Source organism: Notolepis coatsorum, assembly GCF_963971535.1.
Source record: "Notolepis coatsorum genome assembly, chromosome: 2".
Classification (NCBI taxonomy): domain Eukaryota; kingdom Metazoa; phylum Chordata; class Actinopteri; order Aulopiformes; family Paralepididae; genus Notolepis; species Notolepis coatsorum.
Genome location: NC_140166.1, coordinates 194896355 through 194922074, shown reverse-complemented (window position 1 = coordinate 194922074; position 25720 = coordinate 194896355). Strand labels below are relative to the sequence as shown.

Sequence of the window (25720 nt, the reverse complement as noted above, 5' to 3'; positions counted from 1 at the left end):
TCACAAGGAAAGATGAAATTACCTACCTGGGTTCCATCCTAGAGGCTAATCTCTCCTGTGACAAAATGGCATCCAATGTAATAAAAAAAGTCAACCAACGAACTCGATTCTTGTACCGGATCTCCTCTCTGGTAAACAAGAATACCCTGAAGACTCTGGCAGGAGCACTCATTCAGGGGTACTACGACTATGCTTGCACCTCATGGTACCAAAGCACCTCAAAGGCGCTAAAAACAAAATTACAAACATCTCAAAACAAACTGGTCAGACTACTGCTTGACCTTACTCCTAGAACCCACCTCACCCCTGCCCACTTTGACAACCTAGGATGGCTTAGAGTAGACGACAGAGTACAGCAACTTGCAATGGGCCTGGTCTACAAGATACACTACACGACCAAGGTACCCATGTACATGTCAAAATACTTCCCAAAGGTCAGTGAATACCACGATCACAACACCAGAGGGAGCTCCACAAATCATGTTAAACCCAGATTCGGCTCAAATAAGGGACTAAACACGTTTTTCGCAATTATGCCACATCAATGTGGAACGCCCTACCCAAAGCTGTAAAGGAATGTGGATCACTACCCACTTTCAAAACCTCTCTCAAGGGACACCTACGGGAGACTGCAATTCAACACTGGCCCCTGTAAATATCCTAACCCAACCCCCTCCAATGTACAGTCATTTACCTAGTATGGTTTTGTCAATAGTCCAATGTACAATTTTGTTTGTTTGTACAGTGTCTCCCCCCCCCCCCTCAATGTACAGTTTTGCCAATGTACAGTCATTTACCTAGTATGGTTGTCAATAGTCCAATGTACAATTTTGTTTGTTTGTACAGTGTCTCCCCCCCCCCCCCTCAATGTACAGTTTTGCTTGTTTATACAGTGTGCCCCCCCCAACCACCTCCAATGTAGATTACCCAGTATGGTTGTCAATATCCCAGTGTACCCAACCCCCCCCCACCCAACCTCCTCCAATGTACAGTTTCTACGTCAAATGTATATACTCCCTTTTCCTGACTCCTTCTGTATCACAAACAGTACTGTATTTGCAAATCTGGTATGTCATAAATGTATAGATGTAGCAGTACTGACTATCTGTATGTCATGTATGTCATATATGTCCTGATGAATTGAAAATGGGGGACCCTGATGTAAACAAGACGAAAGTCTTTCTCTGGTCTGCATCCCCTTAACAATTGTGTGTATTGAGCTGTACTGTATTGTACCCATTCTGCAATCTGTTAATAAAGTTTTCAATCAATCAATCAATCACTGACATTCAAGAAGAACAGGATTTCTTCCACTACATTGTTCAGTGTATTTGAATGAAGGAATGACAGATAACATATTGAATATTTTATTGTTTTAAATCCTTATTTGAAGGCATAAAATCAGCAATCATGAATAGTTGTTAATTAACAAGGACAGAAAAAACAACATTGTGAGTTCACTTGTCTGCTCTGGATTATTTCCCTCCTATGGTATATTTGTGCACTTCTTGCATATTGGTCTTTCTTCCTCTGACGGATGAAGAATGATCTCCCTCATGGTGGGTAGCTTGACAACGTAAAGGAGACCTTGTCTTTTAGTCCCTTTGTATATAGAGTTCACTTGGAAGCCTTAGCAGCTACTTTCCACCTCTGCAGCCACTGTTGAAAGGTCATCCCCCCTTTACTGATCTCAGGTAGGACAAGCTGAGCTGGTTGGTCCCACCTACACACACACACATGTACACATAAAAGAGGTAGAGGCAGGGTTAGAAGAACATTATAGTCTCACTACTGTATAAAGTTACATCAGTGCAGAAGATGGTGAAAACCGCCCAATGTGTCACCGGTACATCACTCCCTGCAATTGAGACGGTCCAACACAAACAGTGTCTGAGGAAGGCTTGCAGCATTGTCAAGGACACCTCTCACCCCAATCAAAACGGTTTGCCCTCCTTCCCTCTGGGAGGCACTCTGTTCCAAGTCAAGCAGGCTCAGGAACAGCTCTTTCCTTCAGCTGCCGTCTCACTGAACTCTGTACCACGGTGACAGCCTCCCCCCCCACTCTCATACTCACCACACCATATAAACTCTGAACCCTACTGCCTGTACTCTAGGCTCATAATGCCTTTACCATACAACCTCTTAACTCTGTTGACTCTGCTCAAGTTATACCTAATCTACTGCTTTCACTGTCTACAATTGCACTGAAATCATAACTATCTACCTCATCCTATAGTCTACCCATATATTACTGTTTACATACCTGTATGATAGCCATGTAGAATAATTCTATTAAACTGCATATATATATTTATCTACAACTGTGATATATGGTACTCGGGTTCGATTAAGAGCAGTGTGTTGAAGAGTGTTGTGATCGACTAATGATGTCTGTGGTGCATTCCTGACTGACGCTCACTAAACCTGTTGCTGTGGCTACCAACTGAGCTTGTGTGTGTTGTCCAGTTATTGCTATACGGAACCCAGCCAAAACTACAACATGGTGTCAGAAGCGGCTGAATTTTCACTCTACGCGCGCCGATCTCACGGATTATAAAACCCAGCGGATTTGCGGAGTGAGTGATGAACTTTTGTTGTGCTAGTTGTTGCTAACGCTAGCAATAGCGTCTGGACGTGGCAGCAGAGCACAGAACAGAGGAGATGGAGCAGCTCAAACCACCACTCTGCGGGATGAGCCGCCTGCCCAGAACCAGCCCTCCCAGTCCAGCACGGGCAACTCCCCTACATGCCGCACCAGATCTGGGAGAGCTGTCGTGCCGCCTGTGAGATACAGCGACAGCGATTATGACACGAGCCAACGCTGAAGGTTGAGCTCCACCGGTGGGCTATGTTCTGGAACCTCTGGCCCCAAGCAACTGATACTGACGATATGAATTTATTATTTTGTTACATTATTCCTGTTGGTAAGCTATTGGGAAAAGTGATTGAAGTATTTAGCTAATTCTGGTCTGCAGTAAGAGAGTAATAACTTTTGCTAAAAGTAATAACTTTTCCTTAAGAAAGGGGGATGTGATCTATGGTACTCGGGTTCGATTAAGAGCAGTGTGTTGAAGAGTGTTGTGATCGACTAATGATGTCTGTGGTGCATTCCTGACTGACGCTCACTAAACCTGTTGCTGTGGCTACCAACTGAGCTTGTGTGTGTTGTCAAGTTATTGCTATACGGAACCCAGCCAAAACTACAAGTTTGATATATCTGCATATATCCCTGTTCACATACCTGTATACATTATATATATATATATATATCTCATACCTACTCTTAATAGTTATACCACTGGCCAGTATGGCTTACTACCATGGTATATTTATTCCCGTTTCACCTGTATATCATAATTATACTGTACATACATCAGTTTAGCACATAATTACCAGTAGCTTGTTATACATCACAATTAATCACTTGTACATTGTATATTCATAATGCACTTTACGGTTACATTTTCACTCTGGTTAGATGGCAACTTCTTTTCATTGTACTGTACTCATGCAATGACAATCCATTTGAATCTAATGGGGCACAATGATTTATTTTGCACATAATGTCACACATATCGTCACACATATCCAAAGGCTCTAAAGTCTAAACTGTTTGATACATTCAGTTTAGTTTGGAAGTTAATGAGTTTGAATATGGCCACCAGTGATGCAATCAGAGGACACTGAATCCGTGTGTTGTTTTAATTACAGCTCAATGAAATGACGCAGATAAGATCAAATAAGAGATAATAATTGCAATTTTTCCATCTACATCATTTCATTGAGCTGTAATTAACACAACACCAGGATGCAGTGTCCTCTGTTGACATCATGGGAGGAGATATTCAAACTCATTAACTCTCAATAACTGTCAAATTAAATGAATGTGTGCAAAACTCTCAACTCAACTCATTTTATTTATTCATACATGGAATTGTTACAGTCCGACAGTATAGTTCACTTAATATGCTCCAGTTATTTATTTACAGTTTATACAGTTTATTTAAAAATTTGTTCCTCTATATTTCCGAATTAAGAGTAGTCAACAAAGCCAATCAGGCATGAAACTAACTTCCTAAAAGTGGAAAGTTGATTAAAATTGACAGCCAAATTAATTTCTTGATTGCCCTTTGGCACAGGATAGAGTAATTTAAAACAAGCTGGCTACCTTGCTAGAGGAATTGAAAGCCTTACCATATATAGCCAAATTGTGTACCAACATTTAGCCGGTGGCCAGTATTAACGTATATTGCAGTTGATGTTTATGCTAGAGTGTAATTAACCATATACAAATGAAAACAGACTACAATCTTACAAGGGATTTGACTCACCAGTGACATATGGCAGTTTTGACTTGGTTGCAATTCGAAAGGCCCTGTGTACAATGCTGGGTGAGTTTTCTGACCCTTGGTAGCAGAGTCCTAAAAAGTTCCTGTTCCTCATCCCTGACTCTGGACAGCAAGACTAATAAGCAGACAAAGAGAGGAGAGAGATGGCAGTGGTGTTAGATGATTTATCACCATTATAAATATTAGTTATTTTTTGTACCGGAAATAAAAATGTTGTATTATGCACATGCAATACAACACTTGTTGCTTTGAGAAGAAGTGTCCTTCTAAGGTTCTTCCTTGCTTTACCTTGCTGATCAGGTGCAGGCAGTAGCTCTTGGCGTTTCTGTACTTTGTGCAGAGAGGTGGTGTGTAGCTGTAACAACTGACGGAGGAAGCGTAACTCTTGGATCAGGGAACAAGCCTGAGAGCACAACTCCTCTGGAGCCTGAGAGGAGAGGAAGGGGTTAATAGAAGACTTTCAAACAGGGAGAAATGATAGCAAATCCATTTTAAGTGGATAATTAAGATAAATAATTTAGGTATATACAGTGGGAAAGTGTATACATTTAGAAGATGAACAGGTTTATAAAAAAAAAGTACAGTCCAGAAAAAGTTTATTCCTAGTCCAGTATTTCCTGTACCAGGGTTTCCTTTTTCCTTTGGCCAGGTCTTACCGGTTTAATAGACTGGTAAAAATTCTTCAAATCCGTTAAATAAAGATCTTGCCAGCCAGTGGGGACGGTAGAAAATCCAACCAAATGCCGCACTACGATGGCCATTTCATAATTTTTTTATCCACTTTTTCTATTTTTCTCCCATCCCAATTACCCGCTGTACCAATTCTCCCCTCCCCCACCTTGAACGTTGCTCGCATATACCCCCCACTGGCCGGTGGCAGGGAGGATAGAAGCCTTGCATCACGTGTCCCCTCCGGTACACGAGGAGGCAGCCTGTCACATCTTTTCACCTGCCAGTGCGGTGTAATGTGTGGGAGGCTCACACTACCCCCGCCATTTCCTGTCTCTGCTGTGCAGGCGGCGTGAATACTTTCGGCAACCAACATGCCCTTCCGCGTTGTCTAAGTATTATTATTCTAAGTATTGCTATTATTATTATCTACCGCCGCTGCGGCAAAACCTATTAAAACCTGCCGCTGCTGCGGCAAAACCTATTAAAACCTGCCACCGCTGCGGCAAAACCTATTAAAACCTGCTATTAAAACCTGCACAGCTTGCGGCTGTGTGGCGAAAACCTGCTTGGCGTGTGAGTGCCGTCAAAAAGAAAATGCGCATGCACGCGTTACCGGCGTAGGGGGAAAACGAGCGTAGAGGGCTGGCCGATCGCTGGCCAATCAGAGCAACGCGGAAGGGCATGTTGGTTGCCGAAAGTATTCACGCGTGCAGGCGTCCCCAACCGACCTGTAGGAGTCGCTGTCCACAACGTCCAGATTACCACCCAATCGACTTCCACCCGCTAACTCTGCCAATTGAGTTAGTATGACGACTGGCCCAAGCCGGAGGCAACGCCGACAGCCGGAGTCGAACCCGGTGTCTCTTGCGTTGGTGACAAGCGCAATGTCCGCTGCGCCACCCAGCCACCTACGATGGCCATTTCATGTATGCACAAGGAGATATAATAATGATAATCTAGCGTTGATTTCAGGATGATTAGATAATCAGCCGAAAAATTACAACGTGATGACTGGATTACACTAAAATGCCTTTTTCTCGTCTTTTCCTGGAATTACTCAGAATAACCCAAACCATACTCGTATTCAAAACGGTATAAAACGGAAATGTACGGATGAAAAAACGATTTGTTTTGTGCATGTTGACTGGAAGCAACTGGCCTTTAATGCATCCACATAGTCCTTTCCACTACTCAGCTATGCATCTTCCCTGTCCCCCAGACTCAAACACAGAAATGGCTCAGCCCCTGAAAAAGTCCAATGAATGGGCCCTTCCGCCCTCCCCAAATCTGCTTAACTCATACATCAACACATGCACGTGCTATCGCTCCCTTATCTACATAGATCAGGGTTTACCCTGGGTTTTTGGAGGGCTGAGGTGCTGTGTTGCTGGTGAATGGGGGTACATTCTTCAAACTTGCTGTTATTAATTAATTGTGTCTGTACCACATGCCATCATTAGGCTTTATTATTACACTATTGTGTAATAATTATACAGTTGATTATCATACTATTGAGAAACAAAGACAAAACAGGACTTCAAGGTTTTTCCTCTTCATTGGCATTTAATTGGCTACAAAATGTGCGATAATCAAATTAAATCAATTACAGCCGTAGTCTATAAAGAATGCTCATAGGTCTAATGAAAAGGAAATAGCCTGTGCAGCCTGTCAATAAATAAAATACTCTCCAAAAGCAGATGGGTCACAGAAACAAACCATGTACAGCTTTCCAGATGCGTGAACATTTACACGTAACGTTAACGTTATTAGGAGTAATGAAACAGACACTGTCACAAGCTATCTCCCACCTAGGAGGCTGCACATCCGCAGACTGACGAGCAAAATGTTTTCATTCGGTTGATTTTTCTTTAGCTTGAGCGGTGGAAAAATGTAGAAAATACAAGTTGATGAGCAAGGATTTAGTTTGTTTGTGTTTCCATTTTAAAAAGAAAATTAATACTATTGCCAACAAGAACAGCTGTGAAAAGGGAACAGCTTTTTCTAGGTTTTATAAGCTATTGATTCATGTATAATAATATGCTGGCACTCACCCTGTACAGTGGGAATGCCAGACTCTGACACAGACTGTGGAAGGAGGAGGCCTGCAAGCGATGGATGGACAACCGGGATGCTGGGATTCTTTGCAGTCTGAAACAATAACTATAGCTGGACTTTGTTGCTCAAACTAAAATGGAAATAATCAACCAATAAATATCAGATAAGGATTTGAAATGCCATTTGTGGTTAATAAGCTCACCAGATTATTATTTATTGTTACAAAACGCAGCACAAACAGTGTCCGTCATACACAACACAAAATAACCAAATTTAGTTATCAGCTCAGCAACCAGAAGCAGAAAAAGGTCTCTTACCCCTCAATAGTCCTGCGGTCCAGGCCAACCAGTGAGATGGTTCCAAACTGTTTAACCTCCTGGGAAACAGAATTACGTAGTCCGTTGGCTGCTGTGTTGACCTCACCAAACTGCGGCACAAGCTCACCCTGCAGAAACTGCCCTAACTGAATACAGAGCGATGGACACAGAGAGGGAGAGAGACAGATATTCACCAAATGTAGAAGGGTGTGTTCAGAGGTTTGCTTTGTATTCAACTTCAATTATAGCATGTCAACAATGAGCGCAAGCAAGAATAAAAGTTGCCCTATTTAAAATTCCAGGACCAACTGCCTGTTTCGAGATCAGCGCTTAGGAACAATTCTATTGCAATATAATAGACAACGAATATAAAGTACCTCTCTGTGTAGACGGGTCAGCTCAGTCTTGGCTGTAGAGTTTACCTTGATTAAACCCCTGATTTGCTCCCGTCTGGCATCCTGGACAGAAATAACAAAAAAAGAAAAAACAACACGTTACTGATATTGCATCTATGCTGACAACTCCGTCTCTAGCTGAAGGGAGAAGTTTCTCTCACTCAGTTCCAACCAAGGTAACTGTAGGCCCACCTGGTGCTCTCAGAGTAGGTCCATTTTGATTCAGGACAAACTTCAGAGGCTTGGTCCAAAGTAGAACACTGAAGACTAATGTACCAACGCATGGTGCGTCGTTTGGCACAGAAACGTAAAAGGTACCGTACTTTTCGGACTATAAGCCGCGGCTTTTTTCCCCATTTTTCGACCCTGCGGCTTATATAACGGTGCGGCTTATATGTGGACGAAACCCGAAACTCGAAATATTGCTTTTTTTACTGCATTGAAATGTTATTTATCTGTTCCCTTATTTGCTAAACTTAATACAACTTGTAAATGAGTTAATGTTATTTGTCCGACAGTATTGTGTCCCAATGGGAGTCATTCTCTGTAGAGGTGGGAACTTAAAGCTCAAGATAAGAACGGCCATGCACCACCACTCACAGAATCGAGAAAGAGCAATCAATCTGTCAATCCTTTCCGTGTCCGGGCCGGGTGAGGTTTCCCGTGTTGAGTTAAATGAAGCCGCAGGCTCCACTCCTTACATATGGTAATTAAACATTAAAAACACATGCGGCTTATAGTCCAGTGTGGCTTATATATGTACACATCATTCAATTTAGCTGCTGCGGCTTATAGTCAGGTGCGGCTTATAGTGCGAAAAGTACGGTAAGTCTTTAATAAAAGTGTATTCTCTTATATCTGTGTGCTCCAGTGTTCTACTTTGGACCAAGTCTCTGAAGTCTGTCCTCAATTAAAGAAATTCTCAGTTCACAAACTGTAATAGGATTTTGTTGACTAAGCGATTGGTTGATTTAAAATCAACAAATGTGTAAAATTGCAAACAAATGCAGTTATGCAAAATAACTCTTTAGATTTAGAGCTAATTGAAGACCAAAGCATATTGATGAATATTATTGTAATGCCAGAATAATTTACCCATCTCAAGCCCTGCCTTCTTTCCTTGATCCTCCGATCACAACTGTTGTTTCTCTCGGACAAACTTTGTTTGTTTGTTTGTTTGTTTGTTTGTTTGTTTGTTTGTCCAAGCAACAGCTGTGTTTGGAGGATAAAGAAAAGAGGACGCGGCTTGAGATATATCAATTCTATTCAACGTAATAACGTTTAAAAATACTTAACCCAGGGAGGATGTTAGTAAAAAAGGATGTGAGAGTTTCCATAATTTGCCTATCCTGTCTCACCACAAGCTGTCTGAAGTCCAGGACACTTTGCCATTGGCTGCAGAGTGTCCGGAGTGCCTCCCGTTGGTCTCTGGCTTGCTGGTCAAGATGAAGACACTGCTCTCTGACTAGGTCCCTGGCTGCTGCCTGCATCACACACTGCAGTTCCAGCTCAAACACTGACCTGAGAGGAATATAGATAGAATAAGGGACAAACAGGACATGCACAGGAAATTCATTAGAAGAGATTACATCAGACAGGACTTCATATGTTTCTCACAGTCTAACGGGACCTGAACCAATATCTTTGTTACTGCAGACAGGGAGACTTAGACCCGTCAAGCTGAGACAATAGGGAATTGAAGGGTTGAACATAATTAAGAATGATGAACTATACAATTGAGAAAACAGATTGAGTAATACAAAATATCTAAAAATGATCACAAAACTTTTAAATATATATATATTAATTTATTATGAATGGAACGGTTTGTGTAAAACATCTTTGACCACCATGGTTTTGCTACCATTCTGTTAACTGGCCTTTGACTATTTCCATTTACGGTCATAAAACACTAAGAATAAGGAATACCAAGTTCAGTTAACATTAGTAATTCATGCCCAAATCCAAAACAGAACCGGACCTTTAGTTTGTCCAAACGAGGTAGTGAGTGCAGCTGTGTCAGTCAGTTTGTCTCGGAAATTGCTATTAGGCTACTGGTAATGTTGGACAAGACGAGCTATATCAAATAATATTCTCCAGCATACCGGTAGTTTAAATCTGCTGTTTGGGCGCATTACAAATTTAGTTTTGACTACGATAGAGATGGATTAAACAGCGACGGACTGAGTGTGAAAAGGTGTATGCGTTATGGGCCAGTTTGCATCGCCTCGGTCTGTTACCAGCACAAGGACCGATCCAACATATTTACATAAAACAACCTCTGTATTTAGATTCCAACAGGGCAAAATCCATAATCAAATCCGTAATGTTGTTATTTATAGCAAACTATACAGTCACATTTGTTATTTCAGTGCATAACGTTGAGCCACAACATTTCCCCTCATAGTCACTTCAACAACAGGTAATTTCCAAACTTGGAACAGACACAACGCAGAATTGTCAAAGAATTATCCAACACGTCCACTATAGGCTATACAGAAGGATGGACCCCCAGAGCAAAGAGCCACAATTCTGATTACACCAGAATGAGACATGTTCCTTCAGACATGCCCCCTCATGAAAGCCACCTATAATGAATTGATAATAGACATGCATGTGTTAGCAAAGGAATTTATCTCCCCACTGAACCGCACTGAACTGAAAACCGCAATATGAACCGAACTGTGATTTTTGTTAACCGTTGATATATATATATATATCAACAATGTCCGGACAAAACATTTATGAAAACTAATAATCACCATCAAATGTAATGCGAGCTGAAAAATGTTATGCGTTTAAGATATTTCATTTTATAATAATTTATGCATCTTTTCTCCCCATCTTTAGTACACCTTCTAAAAATCCCTAATACTCCAGAAATGTCACAACTTGTTCTAAAGCTTGTGACTTGCCAATAAACCATGCCGTTTTGATCAAGGCCAGGAAACAGAGTAGACTTACAGTGCCAGGGCGTCAGTATGAAACTCCTCTCCCAGGCCAGACAACTCCAGCTCAGCCTCTTTCTTGCGGCCCAGCAGCAGATTCTGGAGCTGCTGGATCCTGGAGCGGGTGTGGGCCAACTCCATCAGACTCTGCTCCAGCCCAGACTGGAACAACACACATACAAAGGAAATCCAAAGATCATATGGAGATAATGAGGAATGTATGCAAAACATGTATCAACAATCATATGGAGATAATGAGGAACGTATGTAAAACATGTATTAATTATATGGAGATAATGAGGAACGTATTTAAAACATGTATCAATCATATGGAGATAACGAGGAACATTATGGAAAACTTGTATCAATCATATGGAGATAATGAGAAACATATGGAAAACTTGTATCTATCATGTGGAGATATTGAGGAAAGTATGTAAAACATGTATCAATCATATGTAGATAATGAGGAACGTATGTAAAACATGCATCAATCATATGGAGATAATGAGGAAAGTATGTAACTGTTAAGACATGTTTTCTAGCTCACATGACAAGGTACTGAGTGAACTTCTGGAATGTTTGCTGTTGGTGCCAGAATTTTACTTTAGATAGAGCATGAGAACGAGAGGTTGTGCTTGAAGTAAATATACTGCATTTATATGGTAAATGGACTGCATTTATAATAGACTGTATATAGTGCTTTTATCCAAAGTGCTCTTAGAATTTATGCCTCACATTCACCAATTCACTCACACACCGATGGCGGAGGCAACAATGCAAGGTGCCAACCTGCTCATCGGGAGGTAAAGTGTCTTGCTCAAGATAACTGATATTTAAAAATGTGTAATTGGTATATAAATAGGACGGTAGTGATTCAGTCGGCAATAACTAAATATACAACACAAGTAACATTTTACACCAAGTTATGAGTTCAAAGCATTGTGTTTATTAAGAAATTAAAGACACATTTAACCCCTTAAGCCCAATCGACCCAAGATTAATTTCACGTCATAAATAGATCAATACAGTCCTTATTAATTAAAGTTGCATTTCTTTTTAATATCTAGTATTGCAACATACTATTTCTCCCAGCCCTAGTGTTACATGTACAAGCATTAATGTAGCACCTGTAAAAGGTTCTTGACAGGCGCCAACGCCTCCTCCTCTTCAGAGAGTTCAAGCAGATGATTGCCCTCGTAGCGGAACCTGAAACATGCAAGATGAACACGAGAAAAAGTCTGATACGTTTATATATCTGGATCTGATGAATTGGCCTATCTCAAGCCCCGAACGAGGGAAGCAACAGTTGTGATTGGAGGATCGAGAAAAGAGGGCCGGGTTTGAGATAGCTCAATTTGGATCGATGAGATGTGATCCCCATAAAAAAAGAATAAGAAGCTTTAACCTCTTAAGCCTGAGCAATATTTTCCGAAAATTCGCCTAAAAGTACATACCCAAGTAAATGGAAGATTGCTCCACTTCTACAAGGTCAATTTGCATGTTCTTGCATGTAAGAATTTGCATGTATCTAGGGACATCTATGGACCTCAGGGAATGTATTCCCAGTGTCAGAAATATTGTGTCTGTTACTAGGCTTGAGTGAATTGTAATGAACCAAAGGAGAATATCAATTTCTTATTTATCTTTGACAGTGAATAACACCATGCTAACATTGACCAGACATGACAAATTCAGCACCTTCTTGAGATCAAGTGTACAAAAATCTAAGCAAATGAATAAAGGGCAGATGATTTACAGGTTTTTTTGTAGATACAGTACTGAATTTTGCAATCCGGACACATGCAATTGGAAATATGAATATAGAATATCAGGCCTATAAATGACCTTATTATGGCCAAGTCATACATCTATCAATCAGGCCAAACTCCTCTTTCAAATGGCAGAGTTCAATCCGGATTTAGTACCACCAGGCGCCCCTGACAGGGCAGCAAAAAACGTGAATGAAATCTACTGCAAGTACAGTTACTTTTTTATAATGTAAATATTTCCGCCATTTTTCATCAGATTGCAACACATTTTTTTTCTTTTTCTAGACGTTCACAGAAAGGTAAAGAAACGACGTACGACAGCTTGCTCTACTTCCGCCTAAATCTTCCGCTTTCCGATGCAATGCGCAGAGAATTCTTTAAACTCATATTTCGCTAAAGTTAACAGTTAAAATCATTGGTAAACAAACGTAGTGCTGAAAATATACAATTTGACTGCTGGTTTTGATAGGGTTAGGGTCTCTACTCTTGGCTACATTTTAAAGAGAAATGCAACATTAATTAATACGGACTGTATTGATCGATTTATGACATGATATTAACTCATTGAAACCGGGAAACACATTTGTGTGTATATACAGGATATATAATGCATTATTAGCAGGCGTTTTAGGTCTAAATGGGTTAATCTCGGCCCAGTACCGGGCCCGGAATTAATATCACGTCATAAATAGATGACGTTTGGGAGAGCCTTCATTTTAATTAACAATAATAATAATGCATACCGTAGAGCAGTCATATCCCTCGTCACATCCAGAGAGATCAACTTCTCCTCCAGTTCCCTCTGTTGTCTAGATGCTAAATACTGCAATGCTGAGAGGACTTGGTTTGGAGGATAGCCATGCAGTAGTTCCTGAGAGCATGACAGACAAGTACATGGAAATAGGCTGTAAAAAGCAGCCTATGAAAACAGTTGGAAAAATATTTGACAAGCTCTGGTAAAATGGTATTAAATGTTACCCTACCTCCACAGAACATAACCAATGCTGAAGCACTGCAGCCCTCTGTTCACGGGTCATGCTGTGAAGTGGTGGTTTATGAAGAGAAAGATGATCTTTAGTACATGCAGGAAAATGTAGTTTGATACATTCAAGTTAAAATCTGAACACCATGTGTTCTTACTGTGTAGCAGCAGAGGGTGCTGTCTTCAGTTCACTTTCTTGTAAAGTTTGGAAGAAGAGGACCCTCTCATCGCATAGCTCCCTCACATCGTGCTGAAAGGGAACAACACAAGAAATAGGATAATTGATAACTCAACTCAACCCCCCCCCCCCCCTCTTTTCTTGATCCTCCAATCACAACTGTAGCTTCTCTCGGACAACAGTTGTGATTGGAGGATCAAGAAAAGAGGGAGGAGAGATAGGTCAATTAGCTGCTGCTTGAGTAAGACCTCTGAGCATGTAGAGAAAAAAGGGAGGAGAGCAGGTAACAAACTTGTACGCAGTTAATACAATATCTCTTGGGTCACATTAAAACACACTTCCCAGACCCCTCCCGTCGGCTACATCATCAAGAAGATGTTTTCCCTTGTTAAAAAAAGGATGCCAAGAGACAAGTGGCACTTACCAAGACCTGTGGCTCTGCTGTGGAGCTGTGGTGAGTTCCATCACTGCTGCTGGACGCCTCGTTCCCAAGCAACACCTCAACGTCTGCCTTCCTGAAAAACACACTGTTTAGAATAGGGATGTCATGATATGACATCCCTATCCCCTACAATTATAGTCTGAGGAAATATCACGGTTTCATGATTATTATCAGGTAATTTATTAACTCATTCAGCGCCAGGGGTCGCTGTCTACCTTCTGGCTAGAACGCCATCGCTTTAATCAATGGGGAGACTGCGAAATTTGCGAGTACTTAAAATATATCTTATATTATAGCTATGGGTCTAATAACACCATCGATTGTCAGTGAGTTGCTTCTGGTCAAAATGCAAAAAACGGATTGTTTTTTCATCCGTACATTTCCGTTTTATACCGTTTTGAATATGAGTATAGTTTGTGATTCTTAGTAATCCCAGGAAAAGAGTCGATAATAGCGTTTTAGTGGAATCCACTTATCACGTTGTCATTTTTCACCTGATTATCGAATCTTCATGAAATCAATTATCATTATTATGTCTCCTCGTGCATACATGAAATGGGGCTTGTAGCGGGGCAGATCGGCCCAGAAAAGAAACTACATCATTTCTAATGGAGTGCAACACCGGCTGGAAGGCGTAGGCGGCGGTATTTGCCCTTTTGCGAGCTCAGACCCATTCCCAATGATAACATCAGGCTGGATGGATGAAAAATGTATGGATATAGCTAATAAAAGAAATAACGATTAAAACCCGACTTTTCTCGTGATTGGCGCTGAACGGTTGGCGAGTTAACCCAACTTTTTCCGTAATTGGCGCAGAATGAGTTAAAGGGGACATGCATTGCTATTCCTAGCACTATTTGGGCAACTTTACACAATTCCTGTGAGTCTATTGAACACATCTGTAAGCTTTTATTCAAAAAAATTCATTGTTTTATATTTCTAATCAAGTACTCAAAAGCCACATTTTTCTCACTTTGGATTTCAGGCTGTGTTGGCCTGGCTCCGCCCATAAGCACTGTGTAAATGAGTATGTGCTACTGCTGCTTCCCCGCGAGGTCCAGGTTGTGTGTGAGTATGTGCTACAGCTTGTGTGTATGAGTATGTGCTACTGCTGCTTCCCCGCGCGAGGTCAAGCCGAGGTTGTGTGTATATGAGTATGTGCTACTGCTGCTTCCCCGCGCGAGGTCCAGCCCAGGTTGTGTGTATATGAGTATGTGCTGCTGCTGCTGCTGCTGCTGCTGCTGCTGCTGCTGCTGCTGCTGCTGCTGCTGCTGGGCTAACCTATACACACAACCTGGGCTGGACCTCGCGCGGGGAAGCAGCAGTAGCACATACTCATATACACAACCTGGACCTACACACCATGATGTCCCCTTTAACACATCCTGCGCCAATACCGGTGTACGACGTGTTTCAAGTTCATGCTAATTCTGCCAATCCACAGCGTACGACGTTATTGAGATCATATTTAATTTTTTCGCCATGTTATTCATATTTCCCTCACGGAGCCTGGTCTGATGCAGTGGGACTCGGCACAACTCTGCAACGCTTCAATACTGCCCCCTGGTGGATGATCAGCGAGTTGCCAAACCGGAAATGGCCGAGTCGACCTCGGTGCGTCTCCGAAATGCGTCCGGCACTCGCATATTGTTGCAGGACTCTAGCCACACACCGTGGATATGGATCGCTGCCATAACTCAATAATCAACATGATTTGGGCGTGTATTATTATTATACAAACGGAAAATGGATCGACTCGATCGCTGTCAAATAAGTGGGATCTTTTTGCTCCAGTCTCATCGCCCAACGCTGACGTTACTTTCAGCCTGTTTGTTTATTATTATCCATGCAAACTGCTTTGATCAATATATCACCCATACTACATAAAGCATTTAACGACGATCACGGAATTATAAACGACCCCCCCCCCCTCCGTTCATCCGCGCATGATCAGTCATAACGTTTAGGATCATGTACAGTTGAAATTTTTTAAATAGCGTGGATCGGCAACAAACGGCATTTGATAATCTATATATGCGTTTATGCCTATATCTCACGTTCTAGGAATTACTGCAGAAAACGATAAAAACATATTTATATTCTAGACGGTATTTTCGTATGAATGTATGAATGAAAAAGTAAAACGTTCCTACATCCTGAACAATATATAATCGATGTTGAATGGGCCATAGTGTCAATTTAGCAATACAATTTAAAAAGTTATAGCCCTGCAAAGAAGGTGAACATCTCCATAGGCAAACAGTGCTGGCAGATAATGGTATAAGATGCTCAAATTGTGACCCAGCCAGGGTTCGAAATTAACAGGGGCTTGGGGCATAATGCTCTTGAAAATGGACAAAATGCCCTCGAAAATCAGTTAAGGGGGGCACTTAATGCCCCCGACAGTTTACTAATTATATATATTTATCCGGTAATGGAGCGTCTGTGTATCGTACGGTTCAGATGACGCGCAAATAAAAAGATTAATTTGGCGGAGCCGGTGTTCTGCACTGGCTGCAGGCAGCAGCAGCACTGCAGCCCAATAGGGTCCAGCTGCAGCCAGGTGCTAGTCAGTTTGTGTAAAAATGGCACGCACAATATAAATCAATCTTCATTACGACTTTAAAAACATAGCCATTAACATTACATAGGCATACACACATCTTGCCATAGCGTTAGCAGTTTGTACAAAACAATGCACGTTTTAACTATGGTAGCCCGACGCAGCCCGCAAGCTAATACTGTACAGTCAATGAAATGTCACCGTAGCTACTACTAGCTACTGTAGCAGAGGAGGAAATGGGAGTCTGAGAGGCGGGGTGTTTAAAGACAATGATAGGCGTTTATTCAACATCCAAGAAGGCTAACATACAACTGTGTTTTACTAACTCCAACCGGGACTATTACCGCTGTCCCACTGCATGTTGATGTTATGAACTCCTCCTAACGTTACCGGAGCTGAAGGTGCCACACGCTAAAATGTCCGTGGGGACCCGCGCCAACCCATAGATAGTTCCAACTCACCGAATTACGTAATCCACCACAGTTGCACTCAATATTTAAATAATGTTAGTCTAAATAAATGTAGACAGAAACATAATAATTTCAAGCAGAAAACGAATCTTTCCATTAAGAACTGACAATCAGGGAATTTAAACATGGTTGACATTGTTTTTGTGTGTTTATATTAAAGAAAGGAAAGTCTAGTGCTGGCTGAGCATATTGTTTGTTTGCACTAAGTTAATACTTTGACAAATGTAGCCTATATTTTTCAGTCAGTTCGGTCTTTGTGTGCCAAACATTATTTAAGGCTGTAAACACTGTAAACCTTTTATTTTATTTTTAATAAATGAGAAGCATGTTTAGATTTGAGTGTTACATTTTTTTTTTATAAAAATGTACGTATATCGAACTGAAAACCGTGACCCCAAAATCGTGATACGAACCAAACCGTCCATTTTGTGAACCGTCCCACCCCTACCGTTTATCATAAAAATTCAGTGCCCCCGAAATACAAAAAAAAGCCCCCGAAAATCAATTAAGGGGGGCAAAAAAAGCCCTTGAAAAAAAAAGTTAATTTCTAACCCTGGACCCAGCAATGATCAAATCTCTTAACTCTGAATATACCTGTACACCCCTCTGTATTACTGCTGAACGATGTTTTTGAGCATGCAGTACCTATACAGCTAAAGAGATTGGTTTTATCTGGTATCACGGTGGCTAAAAAGCTGATAGCATCACGATGGTTTCAACCGGAAAAAATTTGCCGGAAGGTCTGGATTCTTACATATCTCGATGTGATTTATCTAGAAAGATCTACAGCAAGAATTTTGGGTCTCAATGAATCCAAAATGACAATGTGGTTAGAAGTGGTGGAGAGAATAAAAGCTAGCATATAATGGTAATGCCTGGTTAGGAGCGAATGATAATGGATGGATTATCCAATGGGGGGTCCGGGGGGGGGGGGGGGTAGCGAGCAGGAGCATATGTATGTAGGGTATTAGATAGCAGGTGTTAGGTGTATATCTTGTATAAGACATTTATCTAAATGGTGATTTAATTGATGTGCACTGTTAATTAATGCTTGTATATCTAATTTTATGTTGTCATGTTTGTATATGTGTTTGTTTAAAAAATAATAAAAAAATTAAATACTAAGATGCTCAAATTGCGTGGCAGGGAATGTGTTAAGAGACACTATGGATGGGGAAAAAACAAGCACTTTATAAACGTTTAAATGTATTTATTTTTAACACTTTCCGTGCCAGCAGGGGGTGCCAGAAATAGGCGCTTGAGTGCCAACGCTGTAGTCAATGGAGGGCGATCATATTTGCGAACGCATAAACTATATCTTAAATTATGGCTATGTGTCTAATACGCCCGTCGCTTATCAATGACTTGTTTGCAGTCAACATTGTCGAAACGGATTGTTTTTTTTTATCGGTTCATTTCCGTTTGATACCATTTTGAAAAACGCTCGTTTTTTTTAACTTTCAGAAAAAGAATATTCTGCAGGAATCGCGCTTTACTGTAATACACAAAACACGTTGTCATTTTTCGGCCTATTTATGAATCGTTTTCAAATAAATGCTAGATTATGCATGCTATAGAAGCGGGCTGAAAAATCGATTATCCTATTTCCTGATCAGCACACACACATACATATGGGACACGTTGATATATAGGTAAAAACAGCTCTGATTATCCCAAGACTGGTCAAATAGATTCCTTACCTCAGATCAGATGTTCTCCAAAAAGATTATTCCAATTCCTGATCGCCATTCCAAATATCGATCGCGTTTATTGATCCAACACTGGGTGGTCGAAAGACATATTCCACACTGTTCTGATGGTGGGCAATGAATGGGATTGGCTCGGATTACATGCCTGACAAGTAAAATGTGGAATCCGGACTCTTTTTCCCCCACCCATTTCATTCAGTCCAATGGTGGTATTTTCCCTGTTTGAGCTCAGACAGATCCCCACTGGTAACGTGAGGCTAGATTGATGAAATATTTATGGTAATCGATAATAAATAAAAAAACACGATTAAAAACGAGATTTCTCGTCGGTTGGCACTCAACGCATAGCATGAACTAACGAGATTTCTCGTAGCTGGCACTCAAAGTGTTAATGTATAGCAGATTTAATGATTTTAGAATATTTCTAATAAAGCTAATGAATCAAAATAATATTATCATCAACTATCCAGTTAATGTTATAGTGTAATGTTTAGTGACTTAAATGGAATATACAGAACATAACACACGGTTCAGAGTCTTGTCGTCCCTCTCCTCGGATTAGTCACTCTTTTACGTAATGCCATATCCCCACAAGATCGAGTTGAATGAAAATGAAAGTAAACTCAGACAGGTCTGTTCTGCTGTGAACTGCTCCGGGGTGAGTTTAACAGTTTTTGGTGGGTTCAAACGTAGCTAATGTAGTTTAGATGTTTACCTTGACTTGGTCTTTCAGGGATGGACGGTGATCCCTTAAGATGCTGAAGCATGTTAAGACGTGTTGGACCCATTCGCAGGCACTTCATTTCATCGGCATGTTTTGCAAATTGGATATTGGACTTATTCAACACCCCCCTGGTCTTCTTTTTTTTAGATATCAAAAATTCTCCCACACCGACACTGCTGATTTAAAGTGTTTTTAGTTTTTTTGCTACATATAAAGCTGGGAAGTGACCTCCCCTCCAACGTTAACTGACGTTTGTGTGTAGCTTCACATGCCTTCAAGCAATACCGTACTTATTGTATGCCTATTCTTATGTCTGAACGTTCTACGTTGTAATACTTTTATTGTCTTTTATACCTATTCTTGCATTGTTTTTAATTCTGTCAACTGTATGCTAATTTTATGCCTATGTTCATTTTGTGCCATTTGCTGTGGGGCACTTTGGGCTGCGGTCCATGTGTGAAATCAATTATCTTGGGTTCGAGTCATAAACTGTCATCGATACCAAAAATGAGTTTGAACGTGTCTGAGGAACCCATAGAACAGGTAAATAAAGTAAAATTACTGGGCATAATAATTGGTAGCCAGCTGCCATGGGCAGAACACATTATACCATAGTGAAGAAGATGGGGAGTGGCATCTCCATGGTGAGGAAATGTCTTTCTTATGTCCCTACATACATTGTGGGACAGGTGGCGAAATCTTTAATTTTATGTCACCTGGATTATTGAGCACCAGTATGGTCCTCTGCATCCAAAGGTCAACTAAAGAAATTGCAAATTGCCCAGAACAGAGCCGCAAGGTTAGTCTTACATTGTTCCATGAGAACAAACACTATCACTATGCACCAGCAACTCTCATGGTTAACGGTAGAGAATAGGCTGGTTTTCAACACAGTTAAATTTGTCAGGAACACTGTCTTTTCGTCTCAACCTGTTTTCTTATACAAACAAATTGTCAGATGCAGTCAGGTTCATTCTTATTTTACTAGGTCAGCCGATGATGGACAGATTATGTTACCACGTCCAAAATCAAATGGTTTAAAGAGGACTGTTGTTTATCGTGCCATCAATCATTGGAATAACTGCCCACTGAATATAAGTAAATTGAATAGAAAAGTGTCTTTCAAATACCACCTGAGAATGCACTACTTAAATATGTGAGCAAAATATTCTGATGTTGATAATGTCTACAATGTTTTACTGTTTTTAGGTTATCATTGTGATTGTCATATGTATCTCATGTTGTTATGTTTTGTGTTTTCTGTTGTCTTTCTGTGTGGACCCCAGGAAGACTAGCTCGCCACTTAGGTGGCAGCTAATGGGGATCCTTTTAAACAATAAAGGTGCTATATAGAGTTATTATTATATTGTAAAAAATGTATGCATTGAAAAATGTCTTTAAGTCTCGACAACATTGAAAATTAGGGCGACCTCAATTGTCCTTTGAGAATAAATAAAGGTTTGAATGAATAAATGAATGACTTGCGAGAGGATTTTTCACAGGGCAATTTCCAATACAAGTCTCAATATCTAGTTAGATATCGTAGCTTCTAAAATTCTTGCGGTTTTGAAACTGTGACATATTTAAAGTGCCGTCATAGTGAGAGCGGTTAATCCCGACATCCCTAGTTTTAAAGTACATCTCACTTGTCATTTAGAGACCATCTCTGCTCTGTGATGTGTATGTTTGCATCGTCCACCCCTGTGCCTTTACCTGGCCAGTTGTTCCAGAGCCTGGCACTGCCTGCTGATCTTGTGTGTGTCTTCAGAGAGAGCCTGGCGTCCCCTGGTGCAGCGCAGCCTGAAGGCCTGTAGCATTAGGTCTCTGCGCTGGCCCTCCTCCACCAGGTCCCATGTATGGCTGATGGACTGCTCTGCTCAACAACAAAAAGGAGATAACCCAAATATGGTAGATAATAGGGGTGTCAATAACCGATGCATTGTGATGAATCAATATGTATGTGGAAATCTGAAAAACACCTGGATCTGTTAAACTGATGACTAATAATCCAAATTAACATGTTATAGTTAGTTATCTAATTAAATGATGAATCATAACTTTTATTATTTACTCCTTTTCGGACATGTAATATTTATTTATTATGTGTATGGAGAATTTGCTTTATATCTTTACTGTTAATTGTATTGGTTATTCTTTTTGTGTGTGTTTGTTTTCTTATTATTGGTTACGTGTTAAAAATAAAACATTTTCTATTCTATGTAAAAATAGGTTGGCAATGTGATTAATAATGGATAAAAATACTGGCATCTTCCTTTAACTAATTCCCCAGCTATGGCATGTGGGTGAGGTGGCAGAGTGAACAGGGAAGGTGGCAGAGTGAACAGGGAAGGTGGCAGAGTGAACAGGGAAGGTGGCAGAGTGAACAGGGAAGGGAACTGACTGCAAAATGTCTCGTGTTAAAACCAAACAATTGGTCAACAGATGCAACACATTCCTTTATATGCTGTAAAAGAAATCACTGAAATGTTTTATTAAAAAAAGGTGTCTGGTCTGGTGAATACCATGACTGGGCTAACCTGTGTCTGGTGAATAGTATGACTGGGCTAACCTTCTGTGTCTGGTGAATACCATGACTGGGCTAACCTGCGTCTGGTGAATAGTATGACTGGGCTAACCTTCTGTGTCTGGTGAATAGTATGACTGGGCTAACCTGTGTCTGGTGAATACTATGACTGGGCTAACCTGTGTCTGGTGAATAGTATGACTGGGCTAACCTGTGTCTGGTGAATAGTATGACTGGGCTAACCTGTGTCTGGTGAATAGTATGACTGGGCTAACCTGTGTCTGGTGAATAGTATGACTGGGCTAACCTTCTGTGTCTGGTGAATACTATGACTGGGCTAACCTGTGTCTGGTGAATAGTATGACTGGGCTAACCTTCTGTGTCTGGTGAATACTATGACTAGGCTAACCTGTGTCTGGTGAATACTATGACTGGGCTAACCTGTGTCTGGTGAATACCATGACTGGGCTAACCTTCTGTGTCTGGTGAATACTATGACTGGGCTAACCTGTGTCTGGTGAATACTATGACTGGGCTAACCTGTGTCTGGTGAATACCATGACTGGGCTAACCTGTGTCTGGTGAATACTATGACTGGGCTAACCTGTGTCTGGTGAATACTATGACTGGGCTAACCTTCTGTGGCTAGCGGGGCTTCCATCCCATTGATCTGACAGTCCAAGTGATTGATCTCAGATTTCAGCTTCTCTATCTGCTCCAGAAGCTGTCTCCGCTTCGCAGCCTCACTTTGGCCCTCAGCCTGCTGAACCTGAAGCATATCAATAGACAGATTCCACATTGTACAGCACTGTTGTGATCAATCAAATCTATTCGTCATTCATTATAGATCAATTCTGGTCATTCTGCAGTAGAACATTGAGTAGGTTTATTCTGTGTCAATTAATTTGCAAGGCCTATGACCCTCAGCTATTTCAAATGGAAAGCTAAAATCATAACCACTCTTGTAGGATAAATTAGTTTTACCTCTTTATCCTGCAAGACTTTGTTCCTGTAAGATCACAATGTCAAGGAAGATCTAGAGATGCCAAAACATTATGTATGATAGTGTTTGGAGCTAGAGAGAGATACACCAAGTAGAAATACAGCTTGAATGACATTCAATATGAATCAGACATAATCATGTTCCCAAGACAAGTGGAAAAGAAATAAAGAGTACAACAACAAGTGTGGTACACCCAAATAAAGTTTTAAATTGTGGTTCAGACATTCTAGCAATGCTAGAATATAAACATAATTTGGGTGTAAGAGCTCACACAAACATCGCATGGCCTTATAAAAGTCAAAGCCCCATTCATGGCCTATGGAGCTGCCCCAGATCTTACACCCCAGTTACATCACTGATTGGAGGGTTCGCTCTGTGATTTCTAACGTTAGGAGAGAGTGGTGCATGTTCACAAATACTGTGCCAACCAAACAATGCCACCATGAAGCCAGAAAGGATACCACTGGAGGTTGCCACGCATTATCCTGACATTCCTGGAACAGAGATACAATCAATTTAATGTTATCAGGGGTAAATAGTTTTGTCTGACCAAGCTACTGTAGGACGACCAAGCATGTGATGCCGGGGTTGTTGCGATGTATCTATGCATACGGTAGTTAGGGTCGTTTTTCTGCCAAGCAATCAGATTGGTCAAACATGAATTCCCAGATAGATCTGCTTTATGAAAAATGTATATTAGTTGCTAAGCATACTACAGGTATGATCTATTGTTTCTGCACTTTACACTAAACTGGTACTGGTGGGAGGTTATTTTTTTAACAAGATATTGTAGTGTCTGTTTTGAATTGTTATGGTGTTGTTTTTTTAAATTGATGTGATTGTGTGGACTGCTTGCTAGTGCTTGGCTTATCAAGGCTACAAAACTACTTTCCCCCAGTGTGACAATAAAGTTGAACTTGAACAGGTGATAACCACTGTATAATGAAACATTGTTACAGATCAGCGGAGGTAGCTAGATAATAAGAGTTACTGCATTACAGAAATATTTACAGGTAGCCACTTTGTTATGATACGAGACTCACCTCTGATGAAAAACATTGTGGGTGACATGTTTCCATATGGAGGCACCTGGTCCAACACACAGCCTGTAAACAAACCGCACCGTTGCAGAATCAAATGCAAATATTTCTGATTGATTGATTGAAAAGTTTATTAACAGATTGCAGAATGGGTACAGTACAGCTCAATACATACAATTGTTAAGGGGATGCAGACCAGAGAAAGACTTTCGTCTTGTTTACATCAGGGTCCCTGATGTGTACTTTATGATGAATTGAAAATGGGGGACCCTGATGTAAACAAGACGAAAGTCTTTCTCTGGTCTGCATCCCCTTAACAATTGTATGTACTGAGCTGTACTGTACTGTACCCATTCTGCAATCTGTTAATAAACTTTTCAATCAATCAATCAATCAATCAATCCCCCATTTTCAATTCATCATAACATATTATATGACACACACGACATACTGTACAGATACAGTACTGCTATCTGTATGACGACGAGTATGTGATAAGATGGATAAGTACAATAAAGATAAACCAAATACCCACGTTTTTAAATAGCTGTCATGTGGGAGACTTTGGGGAGTTAGATTGAACTCCTCGGTCGCCCATCGCTTCAGTCCTCGCACCAGGCTCCTGTCTCCCATGTTCTAAACAAAGCTCACAACGGCTGTAGCGAACGAACATGCACTTACTAATCACTCACTGATTTCATTGAACTGTTGAATTTACGCTAGCTTATTCGGTTCGCGGATTTAGGGACATATATTCACACGTTTAGCTCCATATAACTTGTTTAACTAATGTAAAAGGCGCAGTTAATAGTTTTTCAACTTCCCGCTCTTCGTGGAGGTTAATTTCTTCATAATATCCTTCTTCTTCTTCTTTTTACTTTCCGGCAGTCTAGACGCCCGTCGGCGTATTGCTTCTTCTTCTTCTTCTTCTTCTTCTATTTGGTGTTTTACGGCGGACGGGCACCAAAATTTGGGCCATTTACCGCCACCTACCGACCCGGAAATCGAGCTTTATGCCAAGCAAGCGGTGCAAAAACTTACCGTAGTGGCATGCAGTAATGCGCCTTTCATTTTCCGCCGCCCAGCGCCCAGGTCGCGCGGAAATAGGCTGTCTATTGCCATTCTCTTTGACAAACTCTAACCTTAACCAGCTCCTTAACAACGCCTAAACTTAACCGTTCTAACCTTAACCAACTCCGAAACAATGCCTAACCTTAACCATAGAAATTATATTGCCATTCTCTTTGACAAACTCTAACCTTAACCAGCTCCTTAACAGCGCCTAAACTTAACCGTTCTAACCTTAACCAACTCCGAAACAATGCCTAACCTTAACCGGCGAAAGAATACACGTTAAAAAAAAATCACGTTAAAAAATATTTTCGATGGGATTCGAACTCGCCAGCAAACAAGCCATAGGATCCACAGCCATGTGTCCTTGCCAATTGAGCTAGTGCCAGATTGTGAATAAGAGGCGGTGACTTATATATATTGAGCTCCAACCAAGGCGGGATCTCATGCGCATGCGCGGGCACCTCGCGCGAGCACGCCGGCGCACGCACGCACCTGAGCGAGCA

At 41.0% G+C, this 25720-nt stretch overlaps 1 protein-coding gene across 1 annotated transcript; it reads right to left on the bottom strand.

Moving 5' to 3' along the window:
• Positions 1-1373: 1373 nt before the first annotated feature.
• haus5 (HAUS augmin-like complex, subunit 5) lies at positions 1374-24997 on the bottom strand. The gene is made up of 19 exons (XM_084307626.1): positions 24679-24997; positions 24147-24209; positions 23565-23597; positions 23085-23109; positions 22737-22869; positions 21290-21449; positions 14093-14183; positions 13649-13740; positions 13492-13546; positions 13252-13379; positions 11867-11945; positions 10753-10898; positions 9147-9309; positions 7771-7851; positions 7394-7539; positions 7073-7169; positions 4638-4776; positions 4332-4464; positions 1374-1723 (listed from the first exon to the last, which is right to left on the bottom strand). Exons 1-19 carry the CDS (start codon positions 24774-24776, stop codon positions 1618-1620), a joined length of 1968 nt encoding a protein of 655 aa, XP_084163752.1. The 5' UTR covers positions 24777-24997; the 3' UTR covers positions 1374-1617.
• Positions 24998-25720: the final 723 nt, after the last annotated feature.

Excerpts from the sequence above, each read along its gene's own strand:
- haus5 (XM_084307626.1), bottom strand. The coding sequence starts at position 24,776 with ATGGGAGACAGGAGCCTGGTGCGAGGACTGAAGCGATGGGCGACCGAG. Across the intron at positions 10,899-11,866 it reads CTGTCAAGAACCTTTTACAG|TCTGGGCTGGAGCAGAGTCT; the intron begins GTGCTACATTAA and ends GTGTTGTTCCAG. Across the intron at positions 9,310-10,752 it reads CATACTGACGCCCTGGCACT|GTCAGTGTTTGAGCTGGAAC; the intron begins GTAAGTCTACTC and ends TATTCCTCTCAG.